This window comes from Phocoena sinus, chromosome 4 (genome assembly GCF_008692025.1).
Source record: "Phocoena sinus isolate mPhoSin1 chromosome 4, mPhoSin1.pri, whole genome shotgun sequence".
Lineage (NCBI taxonomy): Eukaryota > Metazoa > Chordata > Mammalia > Artiodactyla > Phocoenidae > Phocoena > Phocoena sinus.
In genome coordinates this window covers 88,469,131-88,495,387 of record NC_045766.1, presented here as the reverse complement: position 1 = coordinate 88,495,387, position 26,257 = coordinate 88,469,131, and the positions used below count along the sequence as shown (strand labels likewise).

At 40.3% G+C, this 26,257-nt stretch overlaps 1 protein-coding gene across 1 annotated transcript; it reads right to left on the bottom strand.

The window, feature by feature from the left end:
* Positions 1-18,050: 18,050 nt before the first annotated feature.
* LOC116752655 (inosine-5'-monophosphate dehydrogenase 1-like) lies at positions 18,051-21,280 on the bottom strand. Its single transcript, XM_032629417.1, is given in 4 exon segments — positions 18,051-18,211; positions 18,214-19,073; positions 19,448-19,871; positions 21,175-21,280. Coding segments are annotated over 4 exon segments (1,551 nt in total).
* Between the last annotated feature and the right edge of the window lie 4,977 nt (positions 21,281-26,257).

Here is a 26,257-nt window from a genome sequence, read left to right as displayed (position 1 = left end):
AGCTAGCACAGGCACTTTCAACGGAGGGTTTCAGTTTGAATCATGACTCCCCCAGGCTCAGTTCTTTTGGCATTAGCAGCTTAAATGTGCATAGCACAGAGAGAGGCTTTGTTTGGGGCTTGGAAAAGAGTAAATCATTCAGCATCTTTAAAATGTCTGGAATAGTTGAATAAAGGCAACTGCACTGCAACTTGCTAATGTAAAATATTAGATGCACCCTAGGTAACAACAACAGCTTGGAAAGACTCTAATTGTCCCTCTTCAGTTTTGTTGCTAACACCTGGCAACATTGGAAGCTATAAAGAGAGTAGCTGGGAGGGAGAAGGAAAGCCTAAGAGATTTCCTGTTGCTGTCTTAATGCATAGAATGAGAAGAAACAAGGGGAAAAAATCGCATCTGGAAAAGAATTAGGGGTCCGTTCTATAGAGGCATGGCTGCTGCAGGGTACTATAGTTAAAACACCCTGAATTTTAGTTGGATTTGCAAGACTCCTCATAATTATGGGTGAAGCTACAGGAAGCTGCTTAATCTTTCCAGGTATAAACCCAATTGTAAATCCCCAGGACTCTAGGCTCTGAAACTAAGGGTCAGGAACACTGTCTCTTCTATTAGGTTTTTTCATCCCCAGCTATCCAGTATTGGAGAAGGCAGAGGGGCAGGCAAAGAGGGGAGTGGTAGAGTGAAGAGGGGAGGTTGAAGGTTCCCGGATGGTCTGGATTCGGTCCTGGGAAAGGATCTAATTAGTAGTGTCAGCAAAGCAACCTACGGCCAGAGAGCATTCTAGAAACCAGTAACTAGACTGTTCAACTTATCAGCAAGGTAGATAGAAATAGAACCTCTGCCTGTGTCTCAATATGGATTGACTTTTTAAAAAGCTATTTCTCTTTGTGAACTCTAGGGTTATATGGGGGCAGAAAGCATCACTTTTGGTAGCCTAATAATCTGTTAGCACGTGTGAGGTAGTAAAGAGCATAAACTGAGAAGGCTAAGCAGACTGGGTTCCAGTCTCAGCCCTGCTTCCACTAGCCTCATAGTCTCAGACATGAGACCTAGGTTTCCCAAGCCTTCGTTTCCAAAATCTCCCATCTCATAAATATACTGTGAGAATGAAATGAGATGATCCCTGTCAAGAGCCTAGTAGAATACTGACAGTTATCTTTAGTTTCTTCCCTTCCCCTGGAATACAAAGAGACACTTATGTATCAGATAAATTTATTTAAATATTTCTTATTTTATTTAATAATATATTTATTTAAATATCAATATTTTATATAAATATTTATAACATACAATATATAAATATTAATATAAACATACACAATACTTATTAAATAAATATGTTTATATTTTAAATTATATTTAGATATTTAAATAAGTATAAATATATTTATTATTATTGCACTATCATTTTGCTAGAAGGAAAGGTATTACAGTGCTCTCTTCATCAGGGAACACTCTTGCAACCTTGAATTTAAGAGTAAGCATGCACAGGTCTAAAACATTCTCTATAGTCAGGTTTCTAATCCCTGTTTTGTACCAAAGGAGTCTAAGAGATTTGAACGTTATATCCAGCTATTTTAATGGATTTTCTAAGAGTGTGAATTGACTTATAATACAGACAGCCCCATCTTTTCATGCTAGAGTTGAAAAGGTCAACATTTTTTCCTGAGGATTATAGGATTACCTTTAATACTGTATTTCATAACCTGTTATAAGACCTAAGGAACTCAATAAATGCTAAATAATGATATCTAATGTGAAATTTTTTTCTTCTTTTAACATAAGCATATTAAACTGTGAATTCCTAAATTTCTCTATTTAAGCCATTTGCTCTTATAACTTAGTTCAGTAGAAAAAAAATCTGGAAGATTCACAGAATCTTATATTTACAAGTGGTCACGCAAAACCAAATTGACCCATGACGTCCCTCTTAACTAAACTAATGATATTTTCTCTGCATGTGGTTCAGCCTGAATGGGGCTTCTGTTTCTGTTGACCTTAGCTCTCTTATATTAACCTCTGATAGCAACATCCACATGAGTCTAAAGGTCTATTGCCTAAACTAAAATCTTTCCATGCCATTGAGTAATAAAGGATAGAGTCTGTGTGTCACAGCACTTAGTAAGGAGAGTAGCAGTGCACTCATACCAAAACCAAACAGGGTGATTTCCCTACTGGTACCTAACAAAAGCAAAGTGAAGTTTGTTACCATATGTTATGTATCCCATTTTTGCACATTTTAACATTTTAAAAGTGAGGTGTGCTTCACAATCTAGGGTATCTTATAATAACTGTCAACCAGAGGGGCAGACATGACCTTGTTACCATGGCTGGGACATGGGAGTCTCAGATTATTCCTGGTGGCATGACTGCAAAACTGCAACTCAAAGTTTCAATCAACAGGCCATTTCAGGAATATTTGAAAAAGACTGTATAACTCCTGCTCGTAGTTTGGAAACCATACATTGACAGGATCAGGAAAGTGCCCAGAGGTCACGGTTGAGTATTTTTTTGCTCTGCTGGCAAAATGGACGAAATTGGTGGAAAAACATGGGCATCAATGAGACCAAGTTGAGAAGTGATTAAAATGAGTTAGGCTTTGAATGCGAAGTACTAGAAATACCTTGACAGATTTATTTCACTTATATCATGCTTTTTATATAAGTGCAAAAATGCTATATGATAGAAATTTATGTCCAAGTAAATCCGAAAAACGTTTTAAATAGGCATAAATTAAAAATTCTAAGTGATAGAAAAACATTTTTTCATAATTAAATGAGTGGTATTTTTTCTTTTTTCTTTTTCTTAGTGATGGATAATATAATGGTGAGCTATACCATCGATGGCACCTTAGATTTAATGTAATACAGTATCATTATTTTGGAGAGTATGCGGATTATTTTATGGATTATTTTCTTGAAGAGATTTAAACAATCCTCCAAATTTCACACCCAATTAGTTTAATATGCATATGTTCTACATCACCAAAAGCCATTGAAGTATAAATATTATAACATTATCATTGTTTTCTTAAATGCATGACAAAATATCACTTTCGATGGGCAATAATGAGAATGTATTAATAAAAAGTTATCTCTAGGTTATTCCTCTTATGGCCTGCCAAATGCATAAGTTGAAGATGTGACATGGAAAAAAGAAACTCTTCAGTTTTAAGTTTGGCTTATAGGCTATATGAAGCAATTCATTCCTGAATAGAAATTCTATTTAATATGTGAATACTACAATGAATGTTTGCCAACATTCATTCATTGAGAAAATATTTATTGTTACTGTCAAAGTACTTGGGGACACAGCAGTAAAGCCCTGCCATCAAGGAGCTAGCTTAGATTCTTTAAAAAAAAAAAAATATATATATATATATATATATATATATATATTTTTTTTTTTTTTTTTTTTTTTTTTTTTGTGGTACGCAGGCCTCTCACTGTTGTGGCCTCTCCCGTTGCGGAGCACAGGCTCCGGACGCGCAGGCTCAGCAGCCATAGCTCACGGGCCCAGCCGCTCCACGGCATGTGGGTTCTTCCTGGACCGAGCACGAACCCGTGTCCCCTGCATTGGCAGGCGGACTCTCAACCACTGCGCCACCAGGGAAGCCCCCCAGAAATATTTTTTTATAAATTTTTTTGTTTATTTACTTTTGGCTGCATTGGGTCTTGGTTGCTGTGCGTGAACTTTCTCTTGTTGCGGCAAGTGGGGGCTACTCTTCGTTGCGGTGCGCGGGCTTCTCATTGTGGTGGCTTCTGTTGTTGCGGAGCACGGGCTCTAGGTGCGTAGGCTTCAGTAGTTGTGGCTTGCGCGCTCTAGAGCGCAGGCTCAGTAGTTGTGGTGCATGGGGCTTAGTTGCTCCGCGGCATGTGGGATTTTCCCGGACCAGGGATCGAACCTGTGTCCCCTGCGTTGGCAGGTGGATTCTTAACCACTGTGCCACCAGGGAAGTCCCGCTAGCTTAGGTTCTAATGGGGTAGTTAATAAATAAAATAAATAAGTAAATTTTATTGTATGATAAACTAATAAGTGCTAAGGGGAAAAATAGGGAAGGAAGTTAGGAAATTTGGGGAAGAGTTCAAAATTTTAGATCGGTGGTCAAGAAAGCCCTTTCTAAGAAAGCGGCATAAGAACAGAGTTCTGAAGAAACTGAGGAGTCTACCCATGTGGATATCTGAAAGAGAGAAGCACATTCTTTTTTTTTTTTTTTTTGCCACTTTGCAGCTTGCAGGATCTTAGTTCCCCGACTAGGGATCAAACACAGCTCCTGTCAGTGAAAGCTCGGTGTCCTAACCACTGGACTTCCCAAGAAGCACATTCTAAGCAGAGGGAACAAACGGCAAGCCCAAAGGCCCATAAGCAGAAACGTGCCTGGTGTGTCCTAGGAAGGAGAAGAGGCCAGAGGGGTTGGCATGGGGTGAACAAATCTGAATGCATTAGACGAGGTCAGAGAAGTAAAATTGGCAGAGCAGACCCTGTGAGTGTGGTAGGTCAGAGAAAGGACGTTGCCTCTTCCCTGTGAGTGAGCTGGAAAGGCACTGGAGGCATTTGTGTGAAAGTTCGCCCTGGTCTGAATGGCATTTTATGTGGATGTTTTGGCTACTGTGTTGAGAGTAGACTGGTGGAGTGTAAACAGAGAAACCAATTAGCAGCTTTGTCATAATTCAGGTGAGAGATGGTAGTGACTTAGATAGCAGTAGGAGGTATTGAAAGGAACTCCAAATTATGGATATATTTGAAAGATGTGCTATCATGATTTACTGAACTGGATGCAGGGTGAGAAGAAGATGAGTTCAATGATGACTCTAAGATTTTTGGCCTGAGCAACTGAAGAAGAGCTGCCATTTATCAAGGATAGCAATAGGAACATTGTAAAATGAGCAGAATTACGGGAAGAGGGTGAGGAATGTTAGAAATGTAATCCTGGATTTGTTAAATTTGAGATGCCTTTGAACATTTACAGAGAGGTGTCAGGTAGTTGGATACACAGGTGAGGAATTAAGGAGGAGATATTAGTGTCAGAGTCATTAGCATATAGATGATATTTAAAACCATGAGACTGAATGAGATCACCAAGGGAGTGGAGCTTGGTGTCCTGAGAGCCAGGTCAGAAAGCATTTCATGGAAAGAGGCATCAACTGAGTCAGATAAGTGAGATGAGGCCCGAGAACTGACCACTGAATTTAGCCATGCAAATGTCCCTGGAGGCCTGATTGGAACAGTTTAGTGTGAGATCGGCCTTATTGTAGCGGGATCTAGAGAGAATGCAAGGAGAGGAATAGGAGACAGAGTGTATAGACAATGATTTCAAAAAATGTTCCTGTAAGAAAAAGGAGAAAGGGAGGACACAAATAGGTGAGGGCAATTAAAAGGTACAAACTTTCAATTATAAAATAAATGAGTCACCGGTATGAAATGTACAATGTGGGGAATATAGTAAATAACTATGTAATATCTTTATATGGTGACAGAGGTTAATTAGACTTATCATGGTGATCATTTTGAAACATATATGAGTATCGACTCACTATGTTGTATACTAGGAATTATTGTAGTGTTGTAGGACAGTTATACTTCAAAAACAAGCTCATAGAAAAAGAAATCAGATTTGTGGTTACCAGAAGTGGGAGGTGGGGGGAGGGGGACTTGATGAAGGTGGTCAAAAGTTACCACACAAACTTCTGCTTATAAGATAAATAAGTACTAAGGCTATAATGTCCAACATGATAAACATAATGAAGACTGCTGAATGTTATATATGAAAGTTGTTAATAGAGTAAATCCTAAGTGTTCTCACGAGGAGGAAAATTTTTTTTTCTATTTCTTTTATTTATATATATATATATATATATATATATGATGGAAAGTCACTGAACTTGTGGCAGTCATTTCATGATGTATTTAAGTCAAATCCGTATGCTGTGCACCATAAACTTATACAGTGCTGTATGTCAATTACATCTCAATAAAACTGCAAGAGAAAAAAGGAGAGATGGAACAAAAACTAGAGCAGAAGTAGTTTTGGTTTTGTGTTTTAGACGATAGAAAACAATGTTGATGAAATTATCCAGTGAAAAGAGGAGAGAAAAAAATGGAGAGAAGAGATTTGCTGCTGGCACAGGTTCTGGTGGAGAAGTGAAGTTGGCTTTAGGGAGGAGTCTCTAAAAATGCATTTTTCAGAAATTACAGTCATGTTTTATGCCATTTTCTACTACTCTTCCCTTTGCCTGAGTCCTTGGTTTTCATTAAGACTCTACCATTTTATCTCTTTAGTGAAGTCTTTCCTTTCTATCTCAGCCAATGAATTCATTGAAATCTCTCCCTTCTCTGCATTCATTGCTCTTGTAGTCTGTTCCATTAAGTTGATTACTAGTCATCTTTTTATGCGCAAGCTGTCTTTCCCGTTAAATTGTAAGCCCCTTGATAGTAGTGATTATGCCCTGCCTATGGGAAGCGCCCAATAAAAGCTAGCTGACTCTCCCTCTACCACTTTCACTGAAAACAATTTCCTCCCTTATAACTCCCTAAGGAGAAGAGTCTATTTTTATTCTCCATGTAAATGTCCTTCATGTACTAAAAATATTACTAAACTGCTTCGTGGTCTCATCGTTTTCACTCTTTTCTTTAATACTATCTTTTCATCTCAAATTTTGTTTCTGGTTTCTTTCCTTTGGCACCTCCACAAATGCATCCTTTTTCTTTTTCTTTATCATTTTAAAAAAATGTTCTTCTTTTGTTCCTCTTTGAGTTTAATTAGGGAATCTGAGATGCGTGCAGAAGGTAGCAATTCAGAATAGTTCGAGCAATAGTTGTGTTTTACTATACTGAGCGGAGAAAGTGAGGATTGACCAGACTACAGAGTGTGTGTGTGTGTGTATAGGTACATTCTCAACAAAAGAAGTAGCATGTGAAAAGGTGCAGAGGTAAAACCATAAAATTTTGTCTCATCCATAGCTACATATTCATCCTCTAGAACAGTACCTAGCCCTCATTTACTAAATGAATGTAGCAGTGAATGAATTACTCCCATGATGGTTAGAGGCTTCTATTACTTTTCTTTCTTTGCAAACGTCAGGCCCATCTTTAGCTAAACATTTCAGTTACAATCTGACCACTACCCTAAATTCCCAAGCAGTAAAAATAATATTAACTAAACAAGTATATGAGGCAGTAGAGCAGAGAGATACAAAGTTTATACCCAGGAGCCATGTACCTCAGCCATATGCCTACAATCTCAGGCTGCCATTTTGTAGCTGTGTGACTTTGGGCAGGTTATTCATCCTCTCAGCACCTGTCTCCTCATCTGTAAAATGGGAGTGGTAATACCTACTTTATATGGCTCTGGGGAGGATTAAATGAATTAATATAAAATCTTATAGTAATTCTAAATCTAAATCTTATCCTCATCTTTTTAGATGAGTTAACCAAGGCGTAGAGAGGTTAAATAGCTTTTCCACAGCTAACCAGCTAGTGGACAACTGGGGTTCATCTTAATTGCATGGTCCGTCTACTGTGGTGGCAGGTGAGACCTAGATGAGGAATAAAATGTTGTATGTTAGGGCCTCCCTTTAACATAAAAAAGCTAGGCTGGGCATTGAGAGCCCAGAGGCAGTAAAAGTAAAGTGTTGTTGTGCCCTAGGAAATGATTGTAAAGAGCAAATCTGAGGAGAAGGGAAGTAATAGAAAAGTAACTGGAGTGTCTGAAGGATAGTATTTGCCCAAGTTGAGGGGTGATCATCTAAACATAAGACAGTAACAAATGTTCCTGCATTGGGGGCACAGCCCGCTCCTAGTTCTTGAACTTGTCCTTAGCTGCTAGGTTTTTGAAAGCCCAAAAGACCATATTCACATTAAGATATTATTTCCGGATCTTCCTCATGGAGTTAGGACTCAATTGGACATCACATTAGTGAACAAAGCAGGATGGTTGTGTTTGTAATCCCCATTTGAAGGAATTTACTGCTATCATTTCTTTTGAAAATTATATTTTTAAAATTATGCTCTCTGAAAATAGCAGAACCATAAACTTCAAATTAATGGGTCAACAACTTATCTGTGACTAAGGAGGCAAGGACATACAATGGAGAAAAGACAGCCTCTTCAATAAGTGGTGCTGGGAAAACTGGACAGGTACATGTAAAAGTATGAGATTAGATCACTCCCTAACACCATACACAAAAATAAACTCAAAATGGATTAAAGACCTAAATGTAAGACCAGACACTATCAAACTCTTAGAGGAAAACATAGGCAGACCACTCTGTGACATACATCACAGCAAGATCCTTTTTGACACACCTCCTGCAGTAATGGAAATAAAAACAAAAATAAACAAGTGGGACCTAATGAAACTTAAAAGCTTTTGTGCAGCAAAGGAAACCATAAACAATACGAAAAGAGAACCCTCAGAACGGGAGAAAGTATTTGCAAATGAAGCAACTGACAAAGGGTTAATCTCTAAAATATATAAGCAGCTCATGCAGCTCAATATGAAACAAACAACCCAATCCAAAAATGGGCAGAAGACCTACACAGACATTTCTCCAAAGAAGATATACATATTGCCAACAAACACATGAAAGAATGCTTAACATCACTAATCATTAGAGAAATGCAAATCAAAACTACAATGAGGTATCACCTCACAATGGTCAGAATGGCCATCATCAAAAAATCTACAAACTGTAAATGCTGGAAAGGATGTAGTGAAAAGGGAACCCTCTTGCACTGTTGGTGGGAATGAAATTGATACAGCCACTATGGAGAACAGTATGGAAGTTCCTTAAAAAACTAAAAAAGAACTACCATATGACCCAGCAATCCCACTACTGGGTGTATACCCTGAGAAAACCATAATTAAAAAGAGTCATGTAGCACAGTGTTCATTGCAGCACTATTTACAATAGCCAGGACATGGAAGCAACTTAAGTGTCCGTCGACAGTTGAATGGATAAAGAAGATGTGGCACATATATACAATGGAATATTACTCAGCCATAAAAAGAAATGAAATTGAGTTATTTGTAGTGAGGTGGATGGACCTAGAGGCTGTCATACAGAGTGAAGTAAGTCAGAAAGAGAAAAACAACTACCATATGCTAACAGATGTATATGGAATCTGAAAAAAAAAATGGTTCTGATGAACTTAGGGGCAGGACAGGAATAAAGACACAGATGTAGAGAATGAACATGAGGACATGGGGAGGGGGAAGGGTAAGCTGGGACAAAGTAAGAGAGTGGCATGGACATATATACACTACCTAATGTAAAATAGGTCGTGGGAAGCAGCCGCATAGCACAGGGAGATCAGCTCGATGCTTTGTGACTACCTGGAGGGGTGGGATACGGAGGGTGCGAGGGAGACACAAGAGGGAGGGGTTATGGGGATATATGTATATATATATAGCTGACTCACTTTTATACAGCAGAAACTAACACAACGGTGTAAAGCAATTATACTCCAATAAAGATGTTAATAAATAAATAAATAAAATATACTGCCATCTCACATTTAAAAAAACAGTAAAATAGAGACATGGAAGAGTTTTTAAAGACCCAAAGTTAATTTTTTTTATTTTTTGCAGTACGCGGGCCTCTCACTGTTGTGGCCTCTCCCGTTGCAGAGCACAGGCTCCGGACGCGCAGGCCCAGCGGCCATGGCTCACGGGCCCAGCCGCTCCGCGGCATGTGGGATCTTCCTGGACCGGGGCATGAACCCATGTCCTCTGCATCGGCAGAAGGACTCTCAACCACTGTGCCACCAGGGAAGCCCCAAAGTTAACTTTTAAGATGAAAATGACAATGTCATCATAACAGCTTTACTTGTAATATCAGAAAGATGGAAACAATACACATGCCCATCAACAAACCTTGGAATAGCCATACAATAAAAACTACTCAGTAATAAAAGCAGTGAACTACAGAGTCATGCAACAAAATGAATCAATGTGAAAATAATTATGCTAAGTGAAGGGAACCAGATAAAAAAAGAGTACATACAAAACCCAAATTCATCTACAGTGATATAAAGCAGATTAACAGTTGCCTAGGAATGGGAGTAGGCTGGGATAGCCAAGGGTCATGGGGAAATTTTTGGTAGGTGAGTGAAAGATTTGTTCATCATTTTGATTTTGGTGATGGTTGCATGGGTGTATACATTTGTCAAAAACTTATAAAATTGTACTTTCAATATGTGATGTACAGTTTATGGCATGCCATTTATACCTCGAGCAATTTTTTATAAAAGGCTAGACTGTTAATAGGAGTATCTAAGCGTTTCAAAACTGATCTCTTTCTGGAAGTTGTTACACACTAACCTGTACTTATACTTAGTTTATATTCTAAAACAATAATGTGCAGTTGCCATATCAGTGACTTGCTTTGATGTGAAGTTTTTCTATCCACATACCCTAAGTAGGAATGCTGGCTATTATTGGTCTTCAACTTTGTTCCCAGTGAATCTTCTCTTCCTGACAGGATTTTTGCAGCCCTTGTAGCCTCATATGATAGTTAGAGGGTGAGACACTTTATTAATTCCTAACATTCTCACCAGCCAGGTCAGTGGAAAAAGGAGGAGAAGAGAATAGAGTTTGCTGACATTACACTACAACTAAGTAGACTCACCTACAGGTAAAGTGTTCTCTGTATGGTGATGGTCTGCTTTCAGCTTTCCAGCATTGTATTCTTTGTAACTGTGTAGAATCTGGTACCTGAAAATCTTCCAGATCTCCCATGAAGTATTTAATTTTATAACATCCTTGTGAAGGAAAGCTGTAACAATCAAGACTTGCTGATTAAGAATGAAGTCAACAACAGATTTTTAGAATCTCTTTTTTTTTTCTCTCCTAATTTGTTAAATAATTCAAGAACTATCTAGTGGGCACTTATATGCCAGGCACACTTAGCTGTTATATACTTCCAGAGCGTTGTTATTCAAAGTGTGTTTAGTAGAACACAGCATCAACATCACCTGGGAGCTTATTAGAAATGCAGAACCATAGTCCTCCTCCAGACATACAGAATCAGTATCTGCATTTTAACAAGATCCCTCAGTGACTTGTGTGTATATTTAAAAGGCACTGTTCTAGAGAATTCTCCTTAGCTCTACCACTTAAATACTGCTATGACTTAGAGAAAGTGACTTCACTTCTGTAAGCTATTAACAAATGAGAGGATGGAAGTAATAGCAGAAACCACTTCATGTTATTACTGGGAGGATATAATTAGATAAGCTTCCTAAAGCACTTAACACACTGGCTAGTGTCTAGTAAGTGTTTTTAAAAAAGAGTTAGTCGTGGTATTGCAAAGCTGAAGACAGTCAGTAGACCCAGGACCTGGCCTTCTTTGAGTTTCTGGCAGAAGCAACCATTTTCCTGCCTTTCTTTTATTCATATTGGCTTCATCACTCCCTTCTACCATAGCCTTGTCCCCAGCTGTGCTGCACTGAAGTTTGCTAACTTAGAGTATGTCATTGTGTCAGGGGAAAATAACTTCCCTTCTTTCACATTCATGACATTCAGACTTACATTTGTTTTCTTTTTGCCCACAAAATAACTGTAGAGTTTTACTTTCTAAGAAAGTTGCAATGAGAAACAAAAAAATCTAAAAAAGTTAGCCATAATTGTTATTATTATTATTTTAGTTGAAAGAAAAAGCTTTTTTGTAAAACTTCCCTTGTAGCCACTTCCCTTCTAATTCACTTATTTGTTCATAATGCTGACAGATATTATTCAAAGAGACATGACAATTAAGTACAATATTCAATCCTGGATTGGATCCTGAATTGGAAAGGGAAGAGGAAAAATCAGTGTCTTAATCAACTCCAGATGCCATAATAAAATACCATCTGGGTGACCTAAACAACAGAAATTTATTTTCTCCTAGTTCTGGATGCTGGAAGTCAGAGATTAAGGTGCCAGCCTGCTGGGTTCTGGTGAGAGCTCTTTTCAGGGCTTGCAGATGGCTGCCATCTCACTGTGGACAAATATGGCCTTTCCCCTCTGTCCCTCTTCCTCATTTTATAGGGTCACTGATCTCATCATGAGGGCCCTACCCTCATGATGTAATCTAACCTTTATCACTTCCCAAAGGCCCCACTTCCAAAGCCATCACATTGGGGTTTAGAGTTTCAACATGTGAATTTTAGGGGACACAAACATTTAATCCATACAGGGGGTAAGGTTTGTTTATAAAGTTGTTGCTATTTCTTTCTACAGGTGACACTATCGGACATGAGATTTTGTGATGTGGAATTAGATGATGAGTCTTTTCTAGATGAAATGCTGCACAAGTAATTTTCAGAAAATAACTGGATGTACTTAAGGGCTTTACACAACAACAGTGCTGTTATCCAGAGATTTAAGTGGGATGCCTACTACTGCAGATTCTCCTTTCCTGTTGTTCGGTTTCATCAAGGACTTTAGTACGGAGGTGGCTGGCCACCTTGGACTCCCTAATGCTAACAAGCTCCAGACCATGCCTGTTTTATTCAAGTCTACGTCCTCAGACACTAATACAGTGCCTGGCACAGGATAGGCATCCCGTGCATCTGTGTTGAGTATGAACAACTGGGTTAGGCCAGACCCAAAGAAGCATCTCTCCTTCATCCTCCCGATGTTTCCATTACCTGTGTTTTTCTGGGGGGAAACTAATTTCAAACCTACAGAAAAGAATGCAAGAATAATAAAAAGAACTCTCATATACCCTTTGCCCAAATCCCCTGACGTTTGTCAGTTTTTAACATTTTATTTTAAAATAATTTCATACTTAAGGAAGATTTGCAAGACAAATACAAATTAATAATGATACAAAGAACTACACCCTTCACCCAGGTTTCCTAGGTATCAACAGTTTACATTTTTCTTTTCATTTTCTCCCATATATCATTATTTTCTTTCTGAAACATTTGAGATTAAATTGCAGACATGTTGCCAAATTACCCCTAAATACTTCAGGGTATATTGACTAAAAACAATGACACTCTCACATGTAACTTCAGTACCCTCATTGAATTTAGGACATTAACATGGCAACAGTACTTTTATCTAATCCACACAGTCCACGCAAATTCCTCCAACTGTCTAATAATGTTACGTATAGAAAGGAACAGTAATAACAAACTTACTGCCTTTCCCTCCTTTCCTTTCTGGTTCAAAATCCAATCCAGAATCATGCATTGTATTTAGTTGTCATGTCTGTTTAGTTTCTTTCAATCTGTTCTTCCTTAGTTTTTCTTTGTGTTTCATGATTTTGGCATTTTTGAAGTGTATAGGTCAGTTATTTTGTAGAATTTCCTTCAGTTTGGATCTCTCTGATGTTTCTTCATGGCTAGATTCAGGATATACTTTTTGAAGTGAATACCACAGCAGCGATGATGTTTTCTTTTCAATGCCTCATATCAGGAGGCACACAACATCAATTTTTCTCATTACCAAGGATATTAACTTTTGTCACTTGGTCAAAATGGTATCCATGATATTTCTCCACTTTAAAGTGCGTTAATAAGGAATGAATAGATTTTGGATTTTCTTTTCTCATCAGAATTCTACCCCGTGATTTTAACATCCATTGATATCTTTTGCCTGAATCACTTATTACAATGGTGGTTGCTGAATTAATTTTCTAAATCTATTATTCCTTCTACATTTATTAGTTGGAATTTGACTTAAGATAAAGCTTTCTCTTTGTATTTATTTACTTATATCAGTATGGACTCATAAATTCTTATTTTATTGAACTACTTGTAAATAAATTGCATATATTTAAAGCATACAGTTTGAGGAGTTTTGGTGTGTATATACAGTGAAAAAAACCACCGCTGCAATCAATAAAATGAAACCCCAACTTTCCTTGTAGTTCTTAAAAATCCAGTCTCTCTCACTTCCTCTCCCCCCATCCTCAGGAAGCCACTAATTTGATTTCTGACATTATAGATTAGTTTTCATTTTATTCTTGAATTTTATATAAATGGAATTATACAGATGTATATTTTTTGGTGGGGTCTGGCTTCTTTTTTTTTTTTTTGCGGTACGCGGGCCTCTCACTGTTGTGGCCTCTCCCGTTGCGGAGCACAGGCTCCGGACGCGCAGGCTCAGCGGCCATGGCTCACGGGCCCAGCTGCTCTGCGGCATGTGGGATCTTCCCAGACTGGTGCATGAACCCGTGTCCCCTGAATCGGCAGGCGGACTCTCAACCACTGTGCCACCAGAGAAGCCCTGGCTTCTTTTACTCTGTAATTATTTTGAGATTCATCCGTGATGTTGAGTATATTAATAGTTCATTATTTTTACTGCTGAATAGTGTTCTATTTTACTGATTTGACACAGTTTGTTTACCCATTCACCTATTGATGGACATTTGCTTTTTCCTAGTTTGGGACTATTACAAAGTTTCCAAGAACAGGTACAAGTCTTTGCACAAGTCTATGTACACGTCCTTGTATGGACATATTCTTAATTCTCTTGAAATGGCTGGATCACACAGTTGATATATATTGAGCTTTAAGAAACTGCTAAATTATCAAATTGTAGTGTTTAGATTCACCCAGCAACATAAAAATACTTCCATTGTTTGATGTCCTGACCAACACTTGGCATGGTTAGTCTTTTTTAGCTGTAGCCATTTTACAGTGTGCATAAGAGTACCATTTATGATTTAATTTGCATTTTCCTAAGGACAAATGATGTTAAACATTTTTTGTGCCTTATTTACCATTCCTGTGTCTTTTTGGTGAAGTGTTCATTCAAATATTCTGCCCGTTTTTATTGGGTCATTTGTCTTATTGTTGAGTTGTAAGAATTCTTTATATATTCTAGAAACAAAGCATTTGTCAGATTGTATACTTTGCAAATATTTTGTCCAGTATGCAGCTTGCCTTTTCATTTTCTATGTTACTGAGAGTACAAAGGTTTTAATTTTTTTTTAAATCTATGAACCAATCAAGATTCATGAATTTCTTCTTCTTATTATTATTATTTGGCTGTGTTGTGTCTTCATTGCTGTGCACAGGCTTTCTCTAGTTGCGGCGAGCAGGGGCTGCTCTTCATTGCGGTGTGCGCGCTTCTCATTGCGGTGGCTTCTCTTGTTGTGGAGCCCTAGCTCTAGGCGTCCGGGCTTCAGTAGCTGTGGCTTGCGGGCTCTAGAGCACAGGCTCAGTAGTTGTGGCGCACAGGCTTAGTTGCTCTGTGGTATGTGGAATCTTCCCGGACCGGGGCACGAACCCGTGTCCCCTGCATCAGCAGGCGGACTCCCAACCACTGCGCCACCAGGGAAGCCCGGGAAGGCCTTTAATTTTTACCCTGATCTAAGAACTTTAAATAGGGATGAAATTCTAAATAAATCTAAGTGACAGTTTGACAGTAAGAGAGGACATTTCTGTCTACCTAAGCTGCTCTTGACAATGGACACTTAACCAGGCTAATCAAATGTGACATCTATTATCAAAATTAGTAAGGCATGAAAAACCTTTATCATATCATTCATTACATTGCCCATTTGAAAATATGATCTCTTGTGCTTTCTTATGCATATGGCTGATTTGCTTTGCTGTGCAACAGAAACTAACATGGTATTGTGAAGCAATTATACTCCTATAAAGATCTATTAAAAAAAAAAAAAAAGAATGGTCACTTGGTGTTCCCTCTGCAAAGTGAGGGTTTTAGGTTTTTAGGAGAATGTTTAATGGTCCAGGATTTGCCAGTCCCTGTGGAAGTCCTTTTATGTTCATGTTTGCAAAAGAGCTGCTGACCTCTTGCATAATTAGAGTTCTTTATCTTCTACTGTTTTTAACTTGGACAGTTTGTAAATAATTTAGTGCTACTTTCTCCAAAGGTTATATCCTTTCCCAAGTTTATTTCCATGGTGGTCTTATTTAATCCTTATTAAGAAGAGAGAACTCACTGGTATCCATTGCAGGGATGAGTTAATTAAGGCAAAGAGGATATGCAAGTATTTCCAGATTTACTCATAGTCTGACCCTCTTTTCCTTTTGTATTTAACAAATACAGCTATTAAATCATATATATATATACACACACACATATATCCAAGTTAGTGTATTATATTTCTTTTTATTTTAAGCTTTGTTTTGTTTTTCATTTCCAGGTGCGTTTTCAAAGTAACCTCTCATTTTGTCATAAAGTCATTCACTTTTGTAATTAGTCATTATGCAATGGTGCTTGTCCTGTTTATGTCTCACTTTTTATAATTTACCAAGGGATTTCCAGCTAACTAAACCTCAGTCAGCTCATTTTATGGTTTAGGAAAAATGCAGATTTCATCTAATTGGTGAACCAATGTCTGTTTATTAGATAACCTCATGAAGTGCAGAATCTAAGGAATAACTTTTTTAAACCAGAGACTTGCCAGTTTGAATAAAAATGCTTCTATGGGCATTTGGAAATAAAATGCAACTTTGGCTTGGTAATTGTAGCTTGACAGATCAGTTACTAAATTCCAGCACACAGGGAATTCTAAAGGTGAATTGTCAACTTGCTACAAGGTTTTCAACCAGGGTCCATAACAGGTGTATGCAAGTTCACAAATGTCAGGATTTGGCAGATATTGCTTGATAAGATTGTATTGGGAGACTTCCCTGGTGGTGCAGTGGTTAAGAATCCACCTTCCAATGCAGGGGACGTGGGTTCGATCCCTGGTCGGGGAACTAAGATCCAACATGCTGTAGGGCAACTAAGCCCACGCACCGCAGCTACTGAGCTTGCGTGCCACGACTAGAGAGAAGCCTGTGCACTGCAACGAAAGATCCCACATACCGCAATGAAGATCCCGCTTGCTGCAACTAAGACCTGTTGCAGCCAAATAAATAAATAAAATTAAAAAAAAAAAGAATGACAGATGATGTTTAAAAACAAGATTGTATTGGGTTTTGAAAGACTGGGTAAAAATACGTGATAATATATAGTTCTGGCGTTTCCCAGTGGTTGCTAGACCTATGTGTACAAAATTATCTTTACTAACTTAATAAATAAAAATACATTTGACCCTTGAACAATGTGGGTGTGAGAGGGACCGACCCCTTGTGCAGTCAAAAATCCATATATAACTTGACTCCCCCAAAACTTGACTACTAATAGCCAACTGTTGACCGGAAGCCTTACTGATAAACAGTCTGTGAACACATGTTTTGTATGTTACATGTATTATATACAGTATTCTTACAATAAAGTAAGCTAGAGAGAAGGAAATGTTATTAAGAAAATTATAAGGAATAGAAAATGCCCTTACTGTACTGTACTGTATTTAGTGATACCATAGGTTTATGTCATCTGTTTACAAGATGAATCATCTGTTAGTACCTACCTCATTATTATTTTTTTTTGTGGAGGCATTGAAACCTCTTGACTTATTCAGATTATTTAACATACAGTGATGCAACTGTGACCCCAAAGTGTGCAAAGTTAAAGCCTTCAACTGCAGCTGAGAGGAGAGGACAGGAACGGTACACCTGGGCACGGGGGTGAATCAGGGCCAGGGATGGGGTGGCCTGAGGAGCAGGGCCTGGATAGTCCAGGGCCAGGGGAAGGGGGCAGAGACCTTCCTCTGGCCTAGGTCAGGAACCCAGAAGTGCCACATGGCTGAGGGGCCAGCAGCCCAGGAAGGGGCCAGAGGCAGGGCCAGGAGAGCACCATTTCTGGGGTGGGGCTAGGGAGGGAGGTGCCCTATAGGAGAAGCCGGGGGGGGGGGGGCCCCTGTCCCAGGGGTGGGAGCCGGGCTGAAGCAGGCTGCAATGAGAAAGACCTGAGGCAGGCGCAGGGCTTGAGAGCCCAGGCTGGCTGGGTTCAGGGGAACTGAAGAAGGAGGAACCTGGGGGGGCTCCCAGGGCAGCCCGGCCTGGGAGCAGTCCTGAACCTGTGGCGGAAGCCCAGAGAGGGGCCACAGAGCCTCAGGGCCTCCCCTCCTCTCTCCCTGGAAAGGTGCTGGGGAACCAGTAGTGCAAATCTGTGGACGACTCAGTTATGGAGGGAGGCTGTGCCCAAAGAGGGACCCTGGGACACAAGCCCTCTGCCGCCTTGGCCTCCACCACCGTCCTCAGTACAGCCACTTCTCGTAAGAGTGCAGGCCGTGGACACCACCCTTCATCTGAGCTGACATGGCCTGCTTCTCAAACTTGAGCTCTCCTGAGTACATGGACCTCAGGACAGACAGGCTACGGGCACCAAAATCGTGGCAGCCATGCTGGATCCCACTGTGAGGTAGGGCACGAACTTCTGAATGGAGCCTTTGTCCTGGATGGAGCGCGCGATGCCCTGGGTGACCTTCACCTTATCTCCCTCGCTGAAGTAGCGCTTCTGGCTGCTGCTGCTCTTCTCCATGGTGTCCAGCGAGCTCATGCCCCGGTACTTCTTGAGCCTCACGCCATCCGAGAAGAAGTACTCTCCAGGGACCTCCGTGGTGGTGGCGAGCAGGGAGCCCATCATCACTGTGGAAGCTCCAGGGGCCAGGGCCTTGATCACATGCTCCACGGTCTGGATGCCACCATCGGCTATGACTGGCACCCCGAAGCGCTGGGTGTACTCAGCCACCTTGTACGTGTCAGTGCCCTGGGGCCGACGACAGGCCATCACTTCTTCTTGGGTGATGCAGATGGAGCCACAGCCCATGCCCACACGCAGCCCATCCACACCAGCGTCAATCAGGTTCTTGGCCTGAGCTGCTGTCACATTTCCCCCAGTCACCCGGAGGTGGGGGTACTTCTGCTTGATGTGGTGCACCATGGCGATCTGATACACAGAGTCCCCTTGGGATGAGTTCAGCACTATGACGTCGGCACTCGCCTGGGTAAGCAGGTCCAGGTGGTATTTGTCATCCTCATGGGTACCCGTGGCCGCCCCACACAGCAGCTGCTTGGGGGGATCCTTGGAGGCCAGAGGGTAGTCCTGGTTCTTCTTCATGTCAGTGCGGGCAGTGATGGCCACTAGCTCGTCTTGATCATTGACAACGGGCAGCTTCCCTTTCTTGCTGTGCTGTGGGATCTCATTTGCCTCTTTCAGTGTCATACCCACTAGAGCCACCACCAGCTCATTCCACGGTGTCATCACCTCACCGAGGAGGGTAGTGTCATACCCACTAGAGCCACCACCAGCTCATTCCACGGTGTCATCACCTCACCGAGGAGGGTAGTGTCATACCCACTAGAGCCACCACCAGCTCATTCCACGGTGTCATCACCTCACTGAGGAGGGTAGTGTCATACCCACTAGAGCCACCACCAGCTCATTCCACGGTGTCATCACCTCACCGAGGAGGGTAGTGTCATACCCACTAGAGCCACCACCAGCTCATTCCACGGTGTCATCACCTCACCGAGGAGGGTAGTGTCATACCCACTAGAGCCACCACCAGCTCATTCCACGGTGTCATCACCTCACCGAGGAGGGTAGTGTCATACCCACTAGAGCCACCACCAGCTCATTCCACGGTGTCATCACCTCACCGAGGAGGGTGTGTGGTCCTTCTCGGTGAGGGAGTCGATGTCTTGGGAGGTGACGATGCCCACCAGCTTGCTGGTGCCCGTCTCAGTGATGGGGATGCCGGAGAAGCCATGCTGGATCTTGGCCTCCAGCGCCTCGCCCACGATGTGTGAGGGACTCAGCACCACAGGCGTGATGAAGCTCTGTTCAAACTTCTTGACCTTCTGGACCTCGTTGGCCTGGAACTCTGGAGTGCAGTTGTGGTGAATGAAACCGATACTACCCATCAGAGCCATGGCGATGGTCACGTCAGCCTCTGTCACAGTGTCCATGGGGGAGGAGGTGAGTGGCGTCTTCAGCATGATCTTCCAAGTCAGGGCTGAAATCAGGTCCACCTCATCAGCTGTGAAGTCTGTGAATCCTCGGAGAATCAGGAAATCTCTGAGAAGAGAAGAAAGTGAATATTACTGGGTGAGGAGGGGTTCCTGAAAAGGGAAGGGTCTGCCACTCCAGGGGAAGCATCACAGGGGGTGGGGAGAGGACTGAACCATCCTCATGCCGCCTGCTAGCATCTTGTCGACTGTAGCTCCCATTATTGTCTTAAATGGTACAAAAAACTGTAGATGTTATATGTACTACTAACGCTAGACATCAGAAATGAAATAAATTGGAATTGCCCGGTGGTCGAGTGGTCAGGACTCCGAGCTTCCACTGCAAGGGGCACTTTTTTGATCCCTGGTCGGGGAACTAAGATTAGGCATGCTGTGTGGCATGACCAAAAAAAAAAACAATGAAAATAAAATAATGTGAAAAAGAAATTCATATTTATTTACAGGTATAATGATTCTTGCATTGATAACGAAGAAGCAGCTATATGATTGCTTTATGGTAGCCTAGTAATTTACACAGTTGCTTCATGGTAGCCTAGCACATACACTAATGAATTAATAATCTGTAAGTGTTTATGTGTATAAGTTTTGATAAATTTTAACTTTTTAATAATGGATATGTGTATATTTTATGGCAGTAAATGATAAAATAGGCTAGTTCCTACATATATTTTATGCATTTGTGACATACTTAATTTTTCGATATTTTAGGCTATATAGTTTGTCTATGAATTTTTTTCAAATTGTCTCAAATCTCCAAGAAATTTTCCAATATATTTATTGAAAAAAATCTGTATATAAGTAAACCCATGCTGTTCAAACCTGGGTTGTTCAAGGTTCAGCTGTATTTGGGAGGAAGTGAGATTTATCAGAAACAAAGTTGATTTGCCTCCTCTAGATGCTGAGTTGATATGGAACGATTTAGCTCTGTGTGTGTGTGTGTGTGTATGTGTGTGTGTATGTATGCACCATGTCTTATTTCTCTCATTTATAAAATTCTGGCTACTTTTATGTTTTAATGTAGCATGGTGTGGAAGAGAGCTGTACAATCGAATTTTCTATGATGATAGTAGCCACTAGGCTCCTGTGGCTATTGAACTGTGGCTAATGCAAATGAGTAACAGAATTTTAAATTAAATTAAATGTTAATTAGTTTAAATCTGAATAGCCATCTGTGACTAATGGCTACTGTATTGGACAGTGCCGTTTTAGGCACTGACATACCAGCAGTGCTCCCAATACAGTGAGAACTGCTAGGTTAACATGTATTGTAGGGGAATGGCTACTAAACACTGCTATTTCAGGTGTGAAACAACAAAATTCTCTGCTCTCTTACCCCAAGATAAATATTACCTGTATCATTGACTTGATTAGTATCATGTGTTGTATCAACTCTTTCATTTTCTGTCTTTTCTCTGTAAGAATGGCTAGCCTTGACTTCACTGTATTTCTTCTTCATTTAGCCCATGTTTATTGAGCACCTGTTATGTCTCGGTGCTGGGTATGCAACGGTGAATAAGAATGATCAGGTCCCTGTTCCCACAGGGAAGGGCTAGCTTGTCTACTCCCTAATCTCAATCTTCCCCCTCCCCATGTCCCCAGCATCTGGGATAGTAACAACTGGACATACTGCTAAATGAACAAATAAAAGAATATTTCTGGATTATTCCTTTGAGATTCATTGTTTCTAGACTGTATGAGGAAGTTAATTGATCTTTTATGCTTCTACTGTCCTTTAGATTCTTCCTTTGTTCACTTTTTCCCTTCAACCAGTTGAGTGCTTTGGTAGGGCAGCCTTGTCCAAATTGAAGTTGCTGAAAATAAATAGGATTATCCTTCCATCATGCTATTTTTTTCTTCTTTACCTCTTGGTCTTTTTTTCTTATTTTCCACATTAAATTTGAGATAAGAGTTGAGGAAGGGGACAGATGGCCAAGCAGAGGACTCATGGGCAGGGTTGTGAGGTGTACAACTCCAGTCCTTCTATCTCTAATTTACTCTCTTTTCCCTTCAAGCCATGGATACATGACTGACTTTTCCCTTCATGTTCTTTCTATTAGAAGACTGTTTCCCAATATTCCCAACACTTGCCTCTTTCTACTCTAAAAAATTGTCTCACTTTCCTTTGAAGGACAGGTCAACATAAAAGAAAACTAAAAGTCAACCTTGAGGTCATTCATTATAGTTTACGTTCTTTTTTTTTTTTTTTTTTTGCGTTACGCGGGCCTCTCACTGCTGCGGCCTCTCCCATTGCGGAGCACAGGCTCCGGACGCGCAGGCTCAGCGGCCATGGCTCACCGGGCCCAGCCGCTCCGCGGCATGTGGGATCTTCCCGGACCGGGGCACGACTCCGTGTCCCCTGCATCGGCAGGCGGATTCTCAACCACTGCAAGGCCCCTAAAGTTTACATTCTTGATTGACCTCATACTCTTAAAACATTCCTCTAATCAACTTAACATTTTTAGTAAATGCCCTATAGGAGTTTTCTTCTGTACTTTTTTGACTTTGTGGTGATTATCAATGTAGATATTTAACAAGATCTGCAGGAAATCTATATTGGTTCCAATAGGAGCACCTTTATTTTGTTTGGAAGAACAATTGTTCTGTGGTGGTCAAATATACTCAAAATAACTATACCATCAAAAGTCAATCTCGGGCTTCCCTGGTGGCGCAGTGGTTGAGAGTCCACCTGCCGATGCAGGGGATACGGGTTCGTGCCCCGGTCTGGGAAGGTCCCACATGCCGCAGAGCGACTGGGCCCGTGAGCCATGGCCGCTGAGCCTGCGCGTCCGGAGCCTGTGCTCCGCAACGGGAGAGGCCACAACAGTGAGGGGCCCGCGAACCCAAAAAAAAAAAAAAAAAGTCAATCTCGATTCCATTTAAAAATCAAATTTGAAACTGCAATCACACTTTTAATAACCTCACTCCAGAGGCTCTGTATTTTTTCGTGAGCATGGGGATCTGTCCAGGAGGTCGATCTGCTTACTGCATACCTGGTTTTGAATTGTTCATAGGATTAGGAGGCTTTCAGTCATGTGCCAGAAAGCTAAATGCTTTCTTTCCTATTGCTTCTGTAACAAAGTATCCCAAACTCAGTGGTTTAAAGCAACACGCATTTATTCTCTTACAGTTTGGGAGGTCAGATGTCCAAAAATTAATCTTGGGCTAAAATCAAGGCATCAGGAGGCTTGCGTTCCTTCTGGATGCTCTTGGGGAGAATTGGTTTTATTGTCTTTTCTAGCTTCTAAAGGCTGACCACATTCCTTGGCTTGTGGCCCTGCATCAATCCTACCTCTGCCTCTGTTGTCATATCTCCTCTCTGATCCTGACCCTCCTGCCTTCCTCTTAAAAAGCCTTTGTGATTATGTTGGGCCCACGTGCATAATCCAGGATAATCTCCCACTGTCGAGATGTTTAACTTAATCACATCTGAAAAATCACTTTTATCGTGTAAAGCAACATATTCACAGGGATTAGGATGTGGGCATCCTTGGGAACCCATATTATGTTAACCATATCAACTCTAACTTAAAAAAAGAAAGGGCACATTTGCTGCAGAGCCTCATTTGTTCTTTTGACATGTCCCCATCCTTTTTTTTTTTTTTGTCCCCAACCTTTTTTAAGCACTTCCTTACCTTTTGGGTAGCCATGACTCTTGATATCAGAGTTGTGTAAACGTTCTTTATTTTTTTTTTTTAGTTTTTTGGCTGCACCCCGTGGCTTGTGAGATGTTAGTTCCCCAACCAGAGACTGAACCTGGGCCTGGCAGTGAAAGTGCCGAGTCCTAACCACTGGACCACCAGGGAATTCCCAAGGTTCTTTAAATCACTAAGAGTGGCTGAAGGAACTGCAAACTTGGGTGCTAAGGTGCAAATTCAAACTAAGAAGGCTCTTGTTACTGATTTTCACCTTGTATTTAATGCAGACATTAGGAGAACATTTCTTTTGCTAAAGGACAGCTGCTTTTCCTTCTACAACTCCAAACTCTACATACTTCTTTTTAAATTTTTAAGTCTCAGCCTCATAGTCACTCAATCTCTTCCGATCCAAGTGGATGAAAGATACAGTGTCCCTTGTTTCCTTTCTCTCCCTCATCTTCCACATCCAATCTCTCAGAAATTTCTTTAATTTTTGCCTCCAAAATATCTATTGAATTTGGTCTATTCCTCCCATCCCTGCTGCCACCATCCTTGTCCAAGTGCCCATGATCTCTCAGCAGAACTTCTAGAATAGTCTCCCAAAAGGCCTCTCTGCTTCCATAGTTGTCTATCTCCAATCCATTTCCAAAGAACAAGTATAGTGATTAAAAATTTAATATATGTATGTATGTGTACATATCTAAAACTTTATATCTGGATGTGTGAATCTAGTTATGTCACTTCCCAACTTAAAACATTTTCCGAAGGTTTACTTTGTACTTAGGGGAAAAAAAAATCTGAATCCTTTATAATAAATTACAGACTCCCTGCTTACCTCTTCAACCTTATCTCCTCGTTCCTTGACTACCATGTGCCTATCAACCTGGACATCTTTAATGTTTCAGAGATGCCCAGCTGTAATCCACACTGGGGACATCTGTTTGTACAGGTGACTCTCTTTTCCTGAAGCTCTTTCACTTTCTGTTTTCAATGACTAACTCCTTTCCATCCCTTCAGTTTCAGTTCAAGTGATACCTGATCAGCACCACTTTCTAATACTTTCATTTGTGTTAAGTCCCCACTTTTCTGTCACTGAAATTCCCCCCATGGAAATTTTTACAGTTTGAAAATTTATATTTATTTATTAGTTATCTTGACTATTCTTTCTCTTTCTCATTGGCTTGTAAACTCTGAGAGGAGGGTACCACGTTTATTTTATTCCCAGAATGACTGGTGCTTAGCATGGTCCCTTGCATATGATAATTATTCAAGAAATATTTGTTAAAAAAATGAATTAAATATAGAATAAATATTTGGGTAACTGGTAAAATATCTTTTTAGGACTTTATTTTCGTGAGTTGAGAATCACAGTGTTCAAGCAAGATGTGTTGCTAACTGGGAGAGTGAGAAACCAGTTTAAAGGTATACAATGTAGTTCAAGGTACTTTTTTTTGCAGTACGCGGGCCTCTCACTGTTGTGGCCTCTCCCGTTGTGGAGCACAGGCTCCGGACACGCAGGCTCAGCGGCCATAGCTCATGGGCCCAGCCGCTCTGCAGCATGTGGGATCTTCCCAGACCAGAGCACGAACCCGTGTCCCCTGCATCGGCAGGTGGACTCTCAACCACTGTGCCACCAGGGAAGCCCCAAAGTACTTTTTAATTAAATATTAAATGCCACAACTTGTTTCACTTTGGTAGAAAACAGGCCAAGGAGTAAGAGTTTGTTTATAATTAAAATAACACCGAAAATAGCATTTTGATTAAAATTTGAGAAAGTTAAGATCTAATGTATAACCAAAATGAAAGATATTCAAAATGCTTATAAGAAAATCAAAACAAAGTAAATAAATAACATAAACAAGTAAAAGAAACAAAAGCAAAACCAAAAGCTCTCTATTAACAAAGGAGGATGGTAGTGGGGTGGGGAGCACTTCTTTTTCTCTAAAATTGTCAACTACTGCAAAAAAAGCATGTTTACTAAAACTTTTTCAGGGCTATGTTAAGGATTCAATAATATTGAAAAACAATGGCAAATGTGCTTAGTTTGCTTTGGTCTCCTGATTATTTTAGTAGGGGTGATTTTTAGGGTATTATAAGTCGTCTTCAGGAAGGCAGTTAGAGGCCTGGGTGCTACTGGTATATAATAGAAACAAATCCTTGTGTACGGAGGGAAAAACTTTACTATAGCTTAAGGTCAAACTAGAGCTGGAATATAGATTGAAAAGCCCAGTTTATAACACCAAAAGTAGGGACTGTGTGCCATAATAATTGAACTTATGACAAAATGAAAGTTACTTCAGGAGAGAAATATAGAGAAAGTTGACTTTATTCTTTAATAAATGTGAAACATAAAGCATATAAAAACTTAAATTCTAAGTATCATTTTAATGTTCAAAGACTATATAATATGTTTGTGTGTTTCTTCATGGAGTGTACATTTAATAGCTAAACATACTGAAATTCTTATGGAAATATTTATTTCTTACTAATTAAAAAATGCATTGGTCCATTGGTTTTATCCTATGGGTTCTCTTACTTTTTATTTACGGCATGAACTATCTTGGTGGCTCATTTTTTTTTGTTTTTTAACATCTTTATTGGAGTATAATTGCTTTACAGTGGTGTGTTCGTTTCTGCATTATATCAAAGTGAATCAGCTATACATATACATATATCCCCATATCTCCTCCCTCTTTTGTCTCCCTCCCACCCTCCCTATCCGACCACTCTAGGTGGTCACAAAGCACTGAGCTGATCTCCCTGTGCTATGCAGCTGCTTCCCACTAGCTATCTATTTT